The sequence below is a fragment of the Electrona antarctica genome (genome assembly GCF_951216825.1).
Source record: "Electrona antarctica genome assembly, chromosome: 20".
NCBI classification, from domain to species: domain Eukaryota; kingdom Metazoa; phylum Chordata; class Actinopteri; order Myctophiformes; family Myctophidae; genus Electrona; species Electrona antarctica.
The window spans coordinates 18,195,268-18,211,520 of record NC_136801.1 but is presented as its reverse complement, the minus strand read 5'-3'; the positions used below and the strand labels follow the sequence as shown (position 1 = coordinate 18,211,520).

At 42.8% G+C, this 16,253-nt stretch overlaps 1 protein-coding gene across 1 annotated transcript in view; it reads left to right on the top strand.

The window, feature by feature from the left end:
- Nucleotides 1-16,253, top strand: part of LOC306912890 (cadherin-18) — a gene marked incomplete at both ends in the record, with an annotated part of 114,942 nt that overhangs the window by 71,535 nt on the left and 27,154 nt on the right. The window contains 2 exons of the mRNA XM_079489344.1: nt 2,465-2,586; nt 6,780-6,897. Of these exons, the coding sequence (XP_079345470.1) occupies nt 2,465-2,586; nt 6,780-6,897 (240 nt within the window). The remainder of the gene's footprint in view (nt 1-2,464; nt 2,587-6,779; nt 6,898-16,253) is intronic.

Sequence of the window (16,253 nt, the reverse complement as noted above, 5' to 3'; positions counted from 1 at the left end):
TGCTTTGCTGCATTTTGGGCCAATTGGAGACGGGATAGGGCAGACTGACTGATCCCATTGTAGAGGGAATTACAGTAATCTAAATGGGATGTTATGAGGACATGAATGATGGTTTCTAGATCGGGGACGGAGAGGAATGGCTTTTTTTTGCAATAGAGCGGAATAGGTAGTAGCATGTAATTCTGAAATTGGATTAGTATTTTTCATTTAGACTAGAGACATTAGAAGAAGTGCACAGATGGAGCTCTCTTTTAGGAGGCATGCATACGTCTAAAATAATCTCTCACAGTTTCCAATGCTCTCCTCTTTACCGTGAGAGAAAACTGGGTGGACTTTGAACTTGCGATGTAGAAGTGCTATTCATCGGCTTGTTGTAGTATATATAGTATGGATTCGTTAAGTTGTTAGACCTTGCCAATGTGATTTTGTTATAAATAAATAAATTCACCATTGAACAAGAGATTCTCATGATTCCTAGGCGTGTGCCTGCACATTTACATCTCCTAAAAGAGTTATGCACTGTTTCGTCTGTATGAAAAATACTAATCCAATAATTCATTCAATAGTATGTTGTTATATTTTAACATGATACACACAACACATGTATCAAAATCATATTTCAGAATTACATATTATCCTACCGTATAAGGGCATGATGATTGTAATTAATATTTAATTTGAGCACTATCCAATTCAACACGATTAAGTGGTGGAATTAACAATTAGCATGCACAAGAAAACAAAGATGAAGTCCACCATTTGCATATTGATTAGACAGAGTTCATGTCAGTTAGCATACATATTTTATGTATGTATTCATTTATTTTCATAATCAACTACAAAACCAAATGAGTCCCTATTGTTTCGATGTCCTTTGCTTACTTTGAAAATGAATTAAATCAATTCAGGCCCCAATAGCTTCAAGAATTCCTATCAGGTAACTTGAGCCAATTTGTAATCACAATTAGGCAAATCCTTTCCCAACAGTCAGAGGTGCTGCATGCTAATGTTTCTTTATCGCTTCACCTTTCCTTAGTATTCAAGGATATTATTGCACATTCATACTGACTCTATAAAGGTTGATTTTCTGAATTACAAAGTGTAGCTGTGAACCTTGAATCATTTGTCTGCTTGTCCTTGTAAGAAATCATGGCTGGAATGTTGAGCCGCTCTCTGAGTTGACTATTGTTCAGAATTACAATAAGATAACCTTCACAAATAAGTCGAAGAAGAGGAGTATACTTACTTAATTTATTTAGTCATGGTGCTATGTAGGGTCTTATTATGAAATGTTTGTTAAACAGTAGGCTATGATCTATAAACCATTTGACCACTTTCAGGACACCTCTCAGCCCCGGTACCCTTGGAATCTTCCTAACGGTCCAATCCTATTTGGAAGCCAGTTGAATATTAGCAATTCAAATCAATACAGCATAGCTACCATAAGTCCAAAAGCTATTTTGGCCTTGGCTTCTTGGCTCTCATTTCTTTACCCAGTTCCTTAGTCTTCACTGCCCTCTGTAACTCTGTGGACAAACATGTCAGCTAAATGCCTGAAAGGCAAAATGTAAATGTTTTACTTTCACTATCAATCACATGACCACAATAGCCTCCTGTGGTAGTGTGCATGTGGGCGGCCAGAGGATATAGACACATTCACACCTATTGGTGTAAACGTGCGCTCACACACTAGTTTTACTAGCTTCATCCCTCAGCATGGCATGCCAACGAATTGCTCATGCGAATGCAGAGCCGGGGCAAATAATCCATCTTAACAACAAGTAGAGTACAGCAACCAAAAAACAAAAACAAATAGGCTGCCACAAAAAGCCTGCTCAAATATGCTTTACACTGCACAAGATCACCTCCCGCAACCCCACATGCCCCCACTGCCTGTCAAGGAATATATTATCCCAAGCGAGGAGGGCACTAGGCAGTCCCTAGCCAGGAGCTCTTGACATGTCCTATACTTTAAATTTAATATTACATGAGCAGATCGAGCACCCACCGAGACCTGTCTGTAGGTTAGGACTGGTTTAGAGCAGTGGTGCTCAACTGGGGTCCCGCTGGGGGCCTCACGTTTGACACTACCTGTGGAGTCAGGAGGACCACATGCCTGGAATTGGATAGATTCAGCATGTCTTGTTGAATTAAACTTCAGAGATAGGCCTAACCATTTTTAAGTGCTAGCTTCCGTATTGTTCGATTGACCACGGCAAACAGTGGAATGTCCATCCTATTCACGTTATTATGAGGAGCATGTATTTAATAGCACAATATTCTTTGACTAAAATTGCTCTCTGCCAGTGACCCTGCGTCAGAACACCCTGCGAACCACTTTTGGGACTGACCGCTTGGTTGAGAAACGTTGTGCTATGCAGATGGCTACTCAGCATGGCTTATTAATCATACATGAATTCTGTTATTTTTTTCTCTCTTCCCATTTCACTTCCTTTCATCGCAGAGAACCCCAGCCTCATCAATCACGTCCCTGTCACTGTTCAGGTGCTGGACGTGAATGACAACCCGCCAGAAATAGCCACAGACGAAGAGGTCATTGTGTGTGAGAGTTCAAAGCCCGGGCAGGTGAGTGTCTCATTATGACCATGCAAAACAACTGTAATGCAGCCCCCATCTCTCTCTCTCTCTCTCTCTCTCTCTCTCTCTCTCTCTCTTTCCCTCTCTCTCTCTCTCATGCATTTGCTCATTCTGTTAACCCCACATCTCTCCCCAGACGCACATATAAACCAGTGTGCACACGCACGCGCACACACACACACACACACACACACACACACACACACACACACACACACACACACACACACACACACACACACACACACACACACACACACACACACACACACACACACACACACACACACACACACACACACACACACATAACTGCACCCGCAGGTGCTGAGAGCTGAGTATCATCTCCAAGCAGCTGCCGTGGCCACATGCATTATGCAGTGAACTGTTGTTTGCACTCGCAGTTCTGGTTCTGCGCTGAGAGTCAAACAGCAAGAACATTCCAAAAGGAGAGAGCTGATTAATCGTCACTCCTAAAAAATGACCGTCTTATTTATTTATTTATTCATTTATGCATACCTTTATTTATAATTTATTTTGTATTATGAAAACACCCAAAATAGGGACTCCACGTGTGTATGTTTGTGAAAAGAATGATTGGCAGGCCGCCAAACATGTAAAGAGTTGTTATTGGGGAGAAAATAGCTGACATCTGCTGACATATTTATAGCTTCAGTCTGTCAGTGTTTTCATATCATTGCTATGTCTCTCTCATGGAGGGCGCCCTGAACTGCATAGCCAGCGTATGGAACTCCAACAACCTCCCCCGCCAAATCAAACTCAGCTTCTTCTATGCAGCGGTAGTCTGTTCTACGGCAGTGATGATGTTTTGCTGGACCCTGAAGCCAACCCTGCAGTCTCTAGATGGGTGCCAGAATGTTGCATGCAGTACTTAACATCAGCAAGAGTGTTACCAACAAGAATCTGTAGGATGGAATACCAGGGGTGTGCCAGAAAATAGCAGCCAGGAGAATGGGACTAGCAGGACACTGCCGTGCTGTGGGAACCAAACAAAAACATACAGTACATACAGTACATAAATACAGTATAATAAGGGCACTTAGACTGGCAACAACAACAGAGTCCTTATGGCCACAAGACCAAACAACTTGTCTGATTAATTTCACACTTGTTTCTGTTCTGTGTGCGTAATGTGACTAACATCGGCTGACCCGACGTTACATTTTCACTTGATATCGTTTAACTGGGAGTAATTTTGGGATTCATTTAAAAAAAGGTTAAGAAATGACCGATCTATGGCCGATTCAAACTGCGGTGTTTGAAACATATTGAGCCATTTCGTTTATTCTCAGAACATGATGCGGTGCCGGTGTAGCTTGTATATTTACCACTCGCCCGTCCCAACTACTACATGTTCTTTTTGGTAAGCGACACCCCTGTATGATCCAGTAGTTAAATGCATAATTGCTTTTTTAATGTAGGGATAGACGAAGCCAGGACCAGCGCAGCTGAAGCGCTCCATTTCTCGTTTCGACACACTTGGCTCTTGTATCAAACCAAACATTTGTTTTTGTGGTCTGACCCACATCTTTTTAAGTCAAGTGACATAATAGCAGATACTGCATTGCGCCCTTAATTAACATATGAACACTCCTCCAATGCATAAAATATGCTGGCGAGTCTTAAGCCTTAAGCCTGTTTGCATTCAGCGCGACTGGCATAATATGGACTAGAAGCTCAACCGACATGTGCTCTATAGTTCCACGAAAAAAGAAATACAAAGGTGTAAGAATGATGTTACCATAGGTGCGCGTCACTGTTTGATGATGGGTGCATCGTTATAATGGGTGCAGCGTTTTATATTAACTGTACAATATGTGAAGACATTGAGGGCGGGATAATAATGCTGGTAAACTTGGGCCTAGCAACCACACACCATGTCGACCCTATTCTGATTCTGGTAGTGGGATTACGCCTACAATGGTCACGGTGGTGTTATGACTTAAATTATTCGGCGGAATATTTTTCAAACACAGTTCTTATATGAGGCGATCTAAAATCCCCCCTATGGGGATTACAATGGAATAAAAAACTACATGAACCTGTGGATTTAGCACTCTCTACCGATATTGACCTCAGACATCGGTCTTCTACGGGGACGCAGTTTTTAGAATCGTAATGTCTCTCAATCTTCTTTTTGGCTCAAAACAAGCTTGATTTGCGCCTCATTTCTCTAAACGATATGATCCTTGGTTACAAAATGTATGTTTTGGGTGGATTAAATACAAATCGCGGCACCCTTTACATGGCAAAAAATCACTTCTTGATTCTCGGTTTCCGAGTTAAACGGCTTTCAGAATAAGATGCTATGAACGCCGCCATCTAGTGTGCTGTCTAGGTACTTCAGCGGCAGTCATAGCTTTGAGCCCCGCTTCCGTGTGTGTCACTCGCCTCGCAGAGATGAAACCGAAAGCACATTGTAATCTTAGCAGCTGGCAATGTTGTTTATCTTTCGGCAGAAACGGTAATATGTCGGCCGCGATGCGACATTCACATCTGAACGCCGGACGGATTTGACGAAAAGAAGGACTTTGGAGTATTTTTCAGAGAAAACAGGCAGGAAAGAAACCACAGTAAGTGGATTGCTATGGCATGAGCATGCATTCCACCTTGTGCTGGGAGGGACGAAGGCATTGCCTAGCAACCTGGGCAGCACTAGAGGTATGTGTTTAGCTTCAGCCGGTCGATTTTGATATAAAGCTTATTACAGGTGGCACCGCGGCTAAGGCTTTCAATGGGTAATTATCATAATTTGTGGCACCGCAGGTATGGCTCTATGAGTGTTAAAAATGATATTCGGGGGAGGTTGATCATGTGCTAGACTCCCATGGTCTGGGAAAGCGTTGGAAGAGGTTTTAAGTAGAGGCTGCCAACTAAATGTAAGATGTAATATTTTGTGCAGTGTAAAGTAGGTGCACCGTTCACAACAAAGCCAGGTGCAGAATAAATTATACACTAACAAGCAAAACACTAGCAGCACAGTAGCACAACACCAACCCCTCGACGTTAGCCTGAACAACCAAAACCAAAACACTAACTGCACAGCAGCAGTGTGTGCCTGCAGGCTTCAAACAATAACACTGGGCACCACGTGAGTGGGATCCCACCCAGCCATAGCCTGGTGGATGGAACCTTCGGATTGGTTGCGAGGCCATTTCAGTCCTAAACCTCAAAATAAAATGACCGAAAATGGCATTGCACTGGACCTTTAAAAAGGCATCAAAACCCGGAATTACTGGGCACTTATAGTTGCCGATGTGTTGCTAATGAAACGTCTCACATGGTGGGCTATAACCAATCTGCAGTCCAGGATGTTACTGAGCCGTGTCATCCTCTTCTGGCTCATGTTGTCAAGTTTTAAGATGTGAACTCGGCTGGAGAATGATTTTTTTGACAAGGACGCTAAACACAGGGAGGCACAACAGTTCAACAAACATCTCAACAGCCCCTCCATTTTTTGGATGCAATGCTGCCAGACATTTGGCAACCTCCCGGGCAGAGCTGAATGACTTTTCTTCCTCAGCCAGGTCACACATTAACCCAATCTGTGCCAGGAACGTTTGGTTACGTTTTAAGCAGTAAAACCCCCTGTGCCAAGACGTAATTTTATATATATATTTCTTTATTTTATTTTATTTTATTTATTTATTTATTCTATTCATTTTTTACAATAGAAAAGCTGGCACCTGGCCAGCTGCTGATTGTTCAGTAGACTTTGTTTTGATGAAAATGGCGAACCAATAGAGGCTATGCGCATGTATAAAGTGAGTGGCAAATCGAGTGGCAAAGTGATTGGTAAAGTGTGAGGCAAAGTCAGTTTAACATTGTTTAACGTTGTTTAATGCAATCAGATAGGACCTTTCTGTATGTATGGGCTGTCAAGGACAGAAAGTCGTTTTTTGCCACTCAGTAGGCGTTCCTGCATAACAGTATGATGATGATGTGTCACTCGCATACCCTCTGATGAGCTGTGTGTGTGTGCGTGTGTGCGTGCGTGCGTGCGTACGTGCGTGCGTGCGTGCGTGCGTGTTGCGTGTGCGTGTGCATGTGCATTCAATGCGGGGCTATGTGAAAGATGCGGGTGTTTTACCTTTACCTAAAAATTGGATGCTGGCTCACGTGCTCCCTTCATCTTCTCTCTCTCAAAAAAACAAAAACAGGTGATCCGGACGATCACGGCAGTGGACAAGGACAACTTCGCCAACGGACAGCAGTTCTCTTTCGCCCTGCCGAGCCAGCTGCCACTTAATCCCAACTTCACCCTGAAGGACAACGAAGGTATTTAAAGCAATCAATGCGTTTGTGTGTTTTTTCTTATGAGTTTTCCTTTTTTCCTAAACCCTCACTATAAATACCCTCTGCCTCTAGGGAACGTGGCTCGTCCCTCATCATCGTTCACTTTCAGAGTTCCAATAACAATCCCTACGGACCGTTGAACCCCCCATACCTTAGAGGTGTAATTATGCATGTGTGCTTTGTCCATCAAGGGTATCGCTGACATATCGAGACACATTGACTGGCACGGAGTGAGTGAGTGTGTGCGTGCGTGCGTGCGTGCGTGCGTGCGTGCGTGCGTGCGTGCGTGCGTGCGTGTACGTTTACGTGTGTGTGTGTGTGTGTGTGTGTGTGTGTGTGTGTGTGTGTGTGTGTGTGTGTGTGTGTGTGTGTGTGTGTGTGTGTGTGTGTGTGTGTGTGTGTACGTGTGTGTACGTGTGTGTGTTTGCGCGTGTGTGTGCGTGTGTTTATTTATTTGGCGAATGCAAAGTCCCTAGGCTATAAGCCAAGCGATTACCTCCTGATCTGCTGTATGGAGATCAACTAATTGTCCTCCTTTCAGTCTTTGGAGAGGGCAAACTTCGATGATGTGCCGCATTGCTTGCTTCATAGATAAAAAAATCACACCCGTGTGAAGTGAGGGGCGTTCTTATCATCCTGACCTACATCATCATACATTATCTAATTCTGGCCAATCACAATTTGCGTCCTCACTTTTCCGTCTTCACTTTTCTGTCCTCACATTTTATCCTCAATATGTACTTTGCTCAGTCAATCAAATCATTGCTATGGGTTGACTAGCCAATCAAATCATCACTATTATTCACACAAACACACATCACTGGGCAAAACCTAGATGCTGCATTGGCCGCTGCAGTTCATTGGAGCGACCTGTATCGCACTGTAAGGTGGAAGTGTGGAAGGCACGTTGTGTCACTGCCACTCAGTGACTACTGGCCAAACACAGCACATATTTTCCAGGAATTTTCAATACAATCCAAAGGAGCTTTATTGGCAAGCTTTTGCGTGCGTCACAGAAGCTTGCCTTGCCAGAGCCGAAGGAGGTGCATACCTTTCTATGTCCTCTCCACAAGCACACAGTGGGCTTGGGCTACTGCCCCATTTGTGGGAAATGGCCAAGCAGGGGCCATGTCCGGCCCTGAATCGATTAAGGGTTGACTACTGTAGGTTGGTGCCAGGGACCTGTTGGGTGTTTGTCCGAAGCTGATTGGATGGTAAAGTCAGCTGCTGGGGTGCTCTTCAATTTAAGGACTTTAGACCCTTTCAATACCTCAACACCATTACTGCATCAAAAGTAAATAACAAACTACAGCATACTGTAGAAACTGGTCATACATTGGCCAAATAGTCAAATAATATAAGGAAGAGGCAAAAATTGTGAAAATAGCAGATCTGCAAGCCTCACAGCGCCTCAGGTGTTGGTGGGTTGAGGATATCACATCTATGTAGTAGATGGGGAGAGTCTTTGACCTTTTGTAGCATCAATAAGGCTACTCACCAGATTGTGTGTGTGTGTGTGTGGGGGGGGGGGGCTACACCAATTCAGATATAACCAATCTCTGTCACTCTCTCTCTCTCTCTCTCTCTCTCTCTCTCTCTCTCTCTCTCTCTCATTTTCTGTGTCGCTGCACACCCTCCTCAGCGTTATAGTGTGCTGACGAGGTAATGGCCCAGATGGGTGTTGCTATGGCAACCGTTCTGGTCTCAGGTGCCATACCTAGCCCCCAGGGCGGTCTCAGCAGACAATCACAGAGCATTTAAAACCCTGAGCCAATCTCAGCCGTTTGAGAGAGAGAGAGAGAGAGAGAGAGAAGGTGAAGTGGTGGTGGTGGTTTTCTATACATTTACTTCTTCCACTATATCTTCCAAGAAGTTTAACTCAGTGGTGGTTTTCACCAGTGTGAGTGTGAGAGTGTGAGTGTGAGTGTGAGTGTGAGTGTGAGTGTGAGTGTGAGTGTGAGTGTGTGTGTGTGTGTGTGTGTGTGTGTGTGTGTGTGTGTGTGTGTGTGTGTGTGTGTGTGTGTGCGTGCGTGCGTGCGTGCGTGCGTGCGTGCGTGCGTGCGTGCGTGCGTGCGTGCGTGCGTGCGTGCGTGCGTGCGTGCGTGCGTGCGTGCGTGCGTGCGTGCGTGTAAATGAAGAAGTAAATAATAAGAATAAGAATAAGAAGAAAATAAAGAAGTAAATGTATACAGTTACTTCTTCCACGACATCTTCCACTACATCTATACGAGACAAATATTGGACTTTTTACTCCATTACAATTATTTGAAAACTTACTAGTAAGTTCATTACAAAACATACATTAACCAATTATTCAGAAACTACATGGCCGATTTCGGCCATTCGAAAATAGCTGATCCACAAGTTCACAATGTGCCATGCACGAAGTGACCGGTTGTGAGCTTGCATTGAATGTTTTATACATTTCATGAATTTGAAAACGTGTGAAGTGGGGCCTGCTGCACAATGAGTACTTTTACTTCTGGTACTGTTTTAAGTCAATTTTGAATACCAAACTTGTACTTGACTATTTCTACAATAGGGTATTGATACTTTTACTTAAGTAAAACATGTGAGTACTTCTTCCATCACTGGGAAGATGAAATAGGAGAGGAGAGACAGGCAGAGAGTCAGAATGAGAGAGTGAGAGAGAGAGAGAGGGGGGGGGGGGAGAGATCAGAAAAGTCTATGTGATAATAGGAGATAAGTCTGTTTAGCCCGTGGTCCTGCAGCCTCACACCCCCATTCACTTTGCCCACTTCTCCTTTATTGATGCGAGGAGACGTTTCTTTTCTTTTTTCACTCTGTTAATCCAAGTGGCACTCACAGATACTCCACCTGTCCTTCCAATTGACAGCCGAGAGAGTGCAGTCACTTCAACAGGGGCAAGGGCCAACTGCAGTCACCATTAAAAGAGACGGAGAACTGTAAAAAGTAAACAAGTACGACATTTTCTTTGAGTATATCCACAAGGCAATGACAGGACTTTGTTGTTGTTGGGTTTTTTAGAAGACAATTTTAAGCCACAAAAGCTCAGAGAGCACACACACACACACACACACACACACACACACACACACACACACACACACACACACACACACACACACACACACACACACACACACACACACACACACACACACACACACACACAACTACGTGCTCAATGCAATTACACTCTTTCAGGGCTGGAAACTGTCCAGTGCAACCACACAGTCTCCCACTGTTTATCACTGGTATAGCTGTCTTGTAGAACCACAGTTCTTCCGCTGTTCACCACTGTGATCTTTCCAGTTCAATCACAGGCTTTGTCTATGGCCCACTGAGCAGCTCAACTGGGGAAACTGAGGTTTAAGTGTTTTTCTCAAAAAAGGAGGGTAGACCATTTCTTATTCACACCCAGACTCCAGCAGCTGGCCTGGGCTACAAACAAGAAGTAACTTTCATGTCAAAAGGCAGCTTGTCTAATCTCTGGTCTGTTGGCTTTTTATACACACGACACGTATAACAATATATCAGGACAAGCAGCGTTGGTTAATCCATGGCTTCTAAATATATTGTTCAGCTGACTGAGCTTCATGTAACTGTGCTATCGAGCATGTGATCTCTAAAACGCAGCCATTGTATTATAGATCTGAGATCTGAGAAGAACTGCTCACAAAGTTCGACCGGTTCCATGTTCAGCCACTGAAGATCACAGGATGGTTTTAGTGAACACATAGCACGCAGTTGTGTGGAACCCCAAGGCCCCACATGACTGCTGGTGGCTCAAATACCATGTATTTATGCTTTAGAGACAGGATGGGGACAAGTCTCCCCACACCTAGTTCTGAACACATTTTTGTGATTAAATCTGATCCGCAAAATGTGTTAATAATCCCTTAATTATAACATATATGCCTACGTTTTTATCACCAGTCAATCAAAGGCTATGGCTTCAAATTGTAATTGTAATTGCAAGTGTCTGGTTTGAGTTTGCTTAGCACGTGATGAGGTGGATGAGGAGAGAGAGAGAGAGACAGAGAGAGAAAGAGAGAGAGAGAGAGAGAGAGAGAGAGAGAGAGAGAGAGAGAGAGAGAGAGAGAGAGAGAGAGAGAGAGAGAGAGAGAGAGAGAGAGAGAGAGAGAGAGAGCACGTGATGAGGTGGATGAGGAGAGAGAGAGAGAGACAGAGAGAGAAAGAGAGAGAGAGAGAGAGAGAGAGAGAGAGAGAGAGATTAAAGTATACTCCATCTCCAAAAAGGAAAAAGAGTTACAACCCTATACCCATATTCACCACTTTTGTATAGTTTTGTGGACTCATACTAATCATCTAAATCACTGTGATTGAAGGTGAGTTTGTGTAGTATGACCAACTAGTCTTACTGTATGCATGCTGTCTCCTTTAAACCTAATATGGAGGCACACAGTTAGATCTGAGGTGAGGTTTGCCAGAGTGCTCGCTGGCTACATCCCAGTGGAAATAGGTCTACTGTAATTAATTCAAAACTGGTTACATTAAGCTGCATTTTAGGCATTTGGGAAATGATCTTATCCAAAGTGACTTATTCAGGTTAGACTTACTGTCTAACCACAAAATCACCTTGCTGCCCCGTTCCAGAAACCTGTGAATTCTTTCTCCCCTCTACATCAAATCTCTTCAATAAAAAAATGCAGATCTACAAGCACACAACACGTCACACCCATGTTTTCTCTGAATGTTCGCTGTAGGATCGGAACGCTAGAGTGCATGTGATTAAATATATATTTTTGCTATATTTGTTGTTGGTGACTGACTGAGTCCTGGACTCCTGGTATCCCATTTCCTCATTCTGCTTTCCTGACACACTCAATACTGAACCATTTGCCACCAGTGCATTGTGCAGGCATTTTATGTTTTACGGGGTGACTTCATTCACATCATATTTTTTAGACAGACAAAACAGAACTCTGGAAGGTGCTCAATTGGTCCAATTTTGTGATTTCTTCTCCCAATTGTGTCAGTGAGTGGTGAAGCTCTAAAGTTAGTTAAAGGAGCACGAATCTCTTTTCAACCGTGTTTTCTTACAATATGAGATGGTACGCTTTCTGTCTATACTTGCTCTGTGTCTCTGTGGCTGTGGACAGTTCAGAAAGGTTTAGTAATTTCAAACAAGACTTGGATGTTTTTTACCAGTGGCTTGAAAAGCACTGGTCTATGAATACCCATGAAAACCTCGACATATAGTCATACTGACGCGTAGTTCTGATTGGCTGCCTTTCTACGCAACCCATAGAGGGGAGACACTTTTAATGCCATAGTCGAAACGGTCACCTGTGCGAGGAGCGCCACCGCCATGATGCCTCATCGCAGCAAAGCAGAGCCCACCGGAGCGCGTCCCCGTTTTTACAACCCAGTTTCGCACCAGTGAGGGGAGGGACACACCGTGCCAGTCACAGTCAGCGCACACAGAAGTCAAGGCAGACGTATGTGGAACATGAACTCGGGAAGCACAACGTGTTGAAAGAAACAACACAAATAAAAACTTTGGCGAAAATAGAAGCCCAACATGAGGATAAAGGAAACATTCAGTCCAAATGTCCAGTTTGCTAATTCACAACAACTACTATAGCCTACTACTACTTTGGTGTTGAAACTTTGAATTTCTCTAACTATTACATAATATAGCCTTTCCATAGGAGTATATTTTTATATTTGTCCAAGAAGAATACATGCAGTAGAATATTAAGTTATGTAATAACTAAAACATTCTAGTGGCTATAGGCTATTATGGGGGATGTACACTAACTCGTTTACCTCAGAGAATGTTTTCTTCCTGGATACAACCATAAAATGGTCTATGGTCTAATCTAATGGAATAAATTGATGATCAAATGCAGGAGTTTTGACGATTCAACTAGCTGTAACTAGGGCCGTCGCCTTGCCCCCCCCGCCCCCCGCCCCCCCGCCCCTTACTGGTGCGAAACGGGGTAGTAAAAACGGGGACGCCACCGGCGTGGCGTACACCCGCTGATTTAACAGTAACACTAACACATTCGGACCCCCACGCAGACTACCGGACCGCCGCACCGACCTCCATAACAGTCCATTTAATTTCCATTATTGTTATAAAAGGGTCCTTTGGTTCCATTTGTAGTAGGCTAAGGCTACACTGTCAGTTACAGAGTCACCTCGACAGATCCTGTTACTCATTCAGTGCCACCTGGTTGACACCAAAGTGTAGAGGTTGTGCCATTTGCGTATTTGTGACAAATACAAGCCACGTCGGATTAGATCAATTAAAACAAAGTAAAACGTTATTATTTTAAGGCGTCTATTTACATTACATAGCACAATTCTGGAGATATAAGGCAGCCACTGGTAATTAACTGATAATTGATCAGTTCTTGTTTTTTTATTGACAAAAATGCATATATTTGTAAATAGCTATTCTCCGAAAATACACTCACAGTCACATTTAACTCCTAGCGCTATGGACCAGAGCTAGGGTTCATGTGGTTATTACTACAGCAGTGAGGGAGCAGTTACACGAAAGAGCTTTGCTTATCATTGTACAACTAACTGACCATTGTGCAACTCCACTGGAGCAGCTTATAAACGTGATGCTGCTCAAGGGACTTTTAACGTCGCTTTTAGGCAGAGAGTGGAAAGGAACTTATTGTTTAAACTCAACTTTCCCCAGTCCCTTTCAAATCCACCACCTTATAAGCCAAACACCTTCCCCTTCAAAACCGTTAAAACTGCCGATTCACTCTGCCGCAGACATCTGCTGCAGCCCACTGGCGGCGGCAGCCTTTTGTGCTCGCCCTGAAAAAGGGGATCTCAGATTCGCTCGAATAGAAAAGTTTGACTGTCACCCTGGCTCTTAGACGTAATTTGTTCTGCTCACAAAAGCTGTGTGCGTGCGTGCTTGTGCTTGTGTGCTTGTGCTTGTGCTTGTGTGCGTGCGTGCGTGCGTGCGTGCGTGCGTGCGTGCGTGCGTGAAAGCGAGTGCGATAGATTGCGGGGAGAAGCGGTGAACAATGCAGGCTACTGTTGACTCTCGTGTCTGTTAATTAAAGCAAGCTCTCTCAGAGCGGGTTCTTTCAATGCCATTGTGACAGGCTGGTGGTTGGCGGCTGGTCTTTGTCCCTCCGTCTTTGAACAAATGAACACCACACAGATGCACGCACACGCACACATGAATGGCAGACTGAAAACTAACCCCATTGTGACCTCGTCTTTGCCTCATTTGTAGATGTGATGTAGCAAATACCTGCGATTTCTTTTTGCAAACCACAAAATGTAGAAGTCCTACACTCATTGGCATCAAAATAAAAGATACTCACAGTACCCAACATAAAAGTGCTCATTATGCAGAATCGTCCTTTTCAAAATCACATTAATGTAAATGAATGCATTAATGTGTTCATCGCTGGTAAATGTGGAACAGGTTTTTATTATGTGCTGCTGGGTATAGCTTAACCTCAGTGGTGGAAGAAGTACTCACATGTTGTACTCAAGTAAAAGTATCAAAATTGCAATCCCTTTCAAGTAAAAGTCTGGCAATAAAATGTACTTGAGTAAAAGTACAAAAGTACTGGCATCAAAATACAAACTACCTAAATTAAATATACTCAAATGTATTAAAACTAATATTTGGAAAATAGGAGATTTGCATGTTTGAAGCAAGCTTGTAGATCAACTTTGTTGAAATAGCTAAAGTTTAAATAGGGCTGACGTGGTTATAATGTATGTTATAATAGGATATACAAAGTAACTAAATAACTAAATAACTAAATAACTAAATAACTAAATAACTAACTAAAGTTTTCTAATAATTGTAGTGATATAAAAAGTACAATGTTTGTCTCTGAGTAGAAGTAAAAGTATAGAAAATTGGAAATACTCCAGTAAAGTTTAAGTACATATAGTAAATGCACGTATTTACTTTCCACCATTGAGCTCAGCTAACCTAAGTCAATGTATGTTTTGTATTAATCTAAATTATAACTGCTAAGTAACTAAGCTGTCAAATAATCGTAGTGAAGTAAAAAGTACATTATGCCTCTTGTGATGGACTTAGAAGTAATGACGTATTGGAACATTGAGTAAATGTACTTTCCACCCTGCTAATAGCTTTTTAATTGAACTCGATGTGAACTTCCGCTGCTGATCGCACATAATGGCCATTGAGTTGAAAATGACTAATGCTTTTAGAAGCTAAGATGCACACAGCCCAAATCCTATTGTTGTGTGCAGTACTGTAGATCAAGTTCATTTCAATTTGCCTTCGGCCTCTCACTCTCTTGCTCATCAAATCAAATCAAACTTTATTTCTAGAACACATTTACAAAGACCAAAAGGTCAACCAAAGTTCTGTACAAGATCATAAAAACAAGCATACAGAGATACAAGCAACACAAATAGCATAGAATGTATGCTCATGACATGTATGCTTATTTCAGGTAATTACCATTTGCTATTTTTTAATGTATGTACAAAATGTCTCCAAAATATGGACACAGACGGGAGTTAATGTGGTTAACAGTTTTGAGTAAAAAGCATACCCATTAAATGAGGCATTATATAGTTACCACGGTTAGTATCAAAGCCATGCCTGACTAAAAGCTATTATCTTGTTTTGATTCCATTTCTGCCTTTCTCTGCGAGTCTCGTGACATCTCTGTTTCACATGATCTAATCTAAATGTCGTTATTTGGTAGATGATTTCGAGTTGAATTGAATGAGCTGGTTTAGACCGATGGCTCACATTCTGGATCTTCTTCAGACTTTTTTTTCCTTTTCTTCAGGTCTTTTTGTTTGTCTGATTGTTGTTGAAGAGCCTTGGGCACGGCAACTGTCAAACAGATGCATTATCTCACCGACGTTCCAAAGGCACTGTGGTAAAGGCAGGTCAAACACATATAAGGTACATTACTATAGGGATAGGTTGAAAAACAACACACTTAGTGACATAACCTGTTAGTTAAAAGCCTTTTTTACTGCGCCTGCTTAGCAAGGAAAATTAAACACTCATTTTGATCCCGTTATATCTGTCACATTGTGGTGACATTTGCTGCTAAAAAGGCAATTAAATGTGAGGCTATGATCTCTGAACAACCCAGATGCTGTAAGGTTTCTATAGGCATTCCCCTACACCCACTTCTCTGGTATGCATGCAAAAGAGCATACAATATTCCAGTTAATCAGCAGGGTTGAAAGCTATGCTGTCAAAGCATTGATATGTGGGAAGTTTAATTAGCTTTCATGTCATTCGCACATCCATTCCCTCGCAACGGATGTAGCTTCTTCTAGCAGTCCATTATCTGCTGAACCAGCATGATTTGTGGAAAGTGGACCGAGCGAGCAGCGGC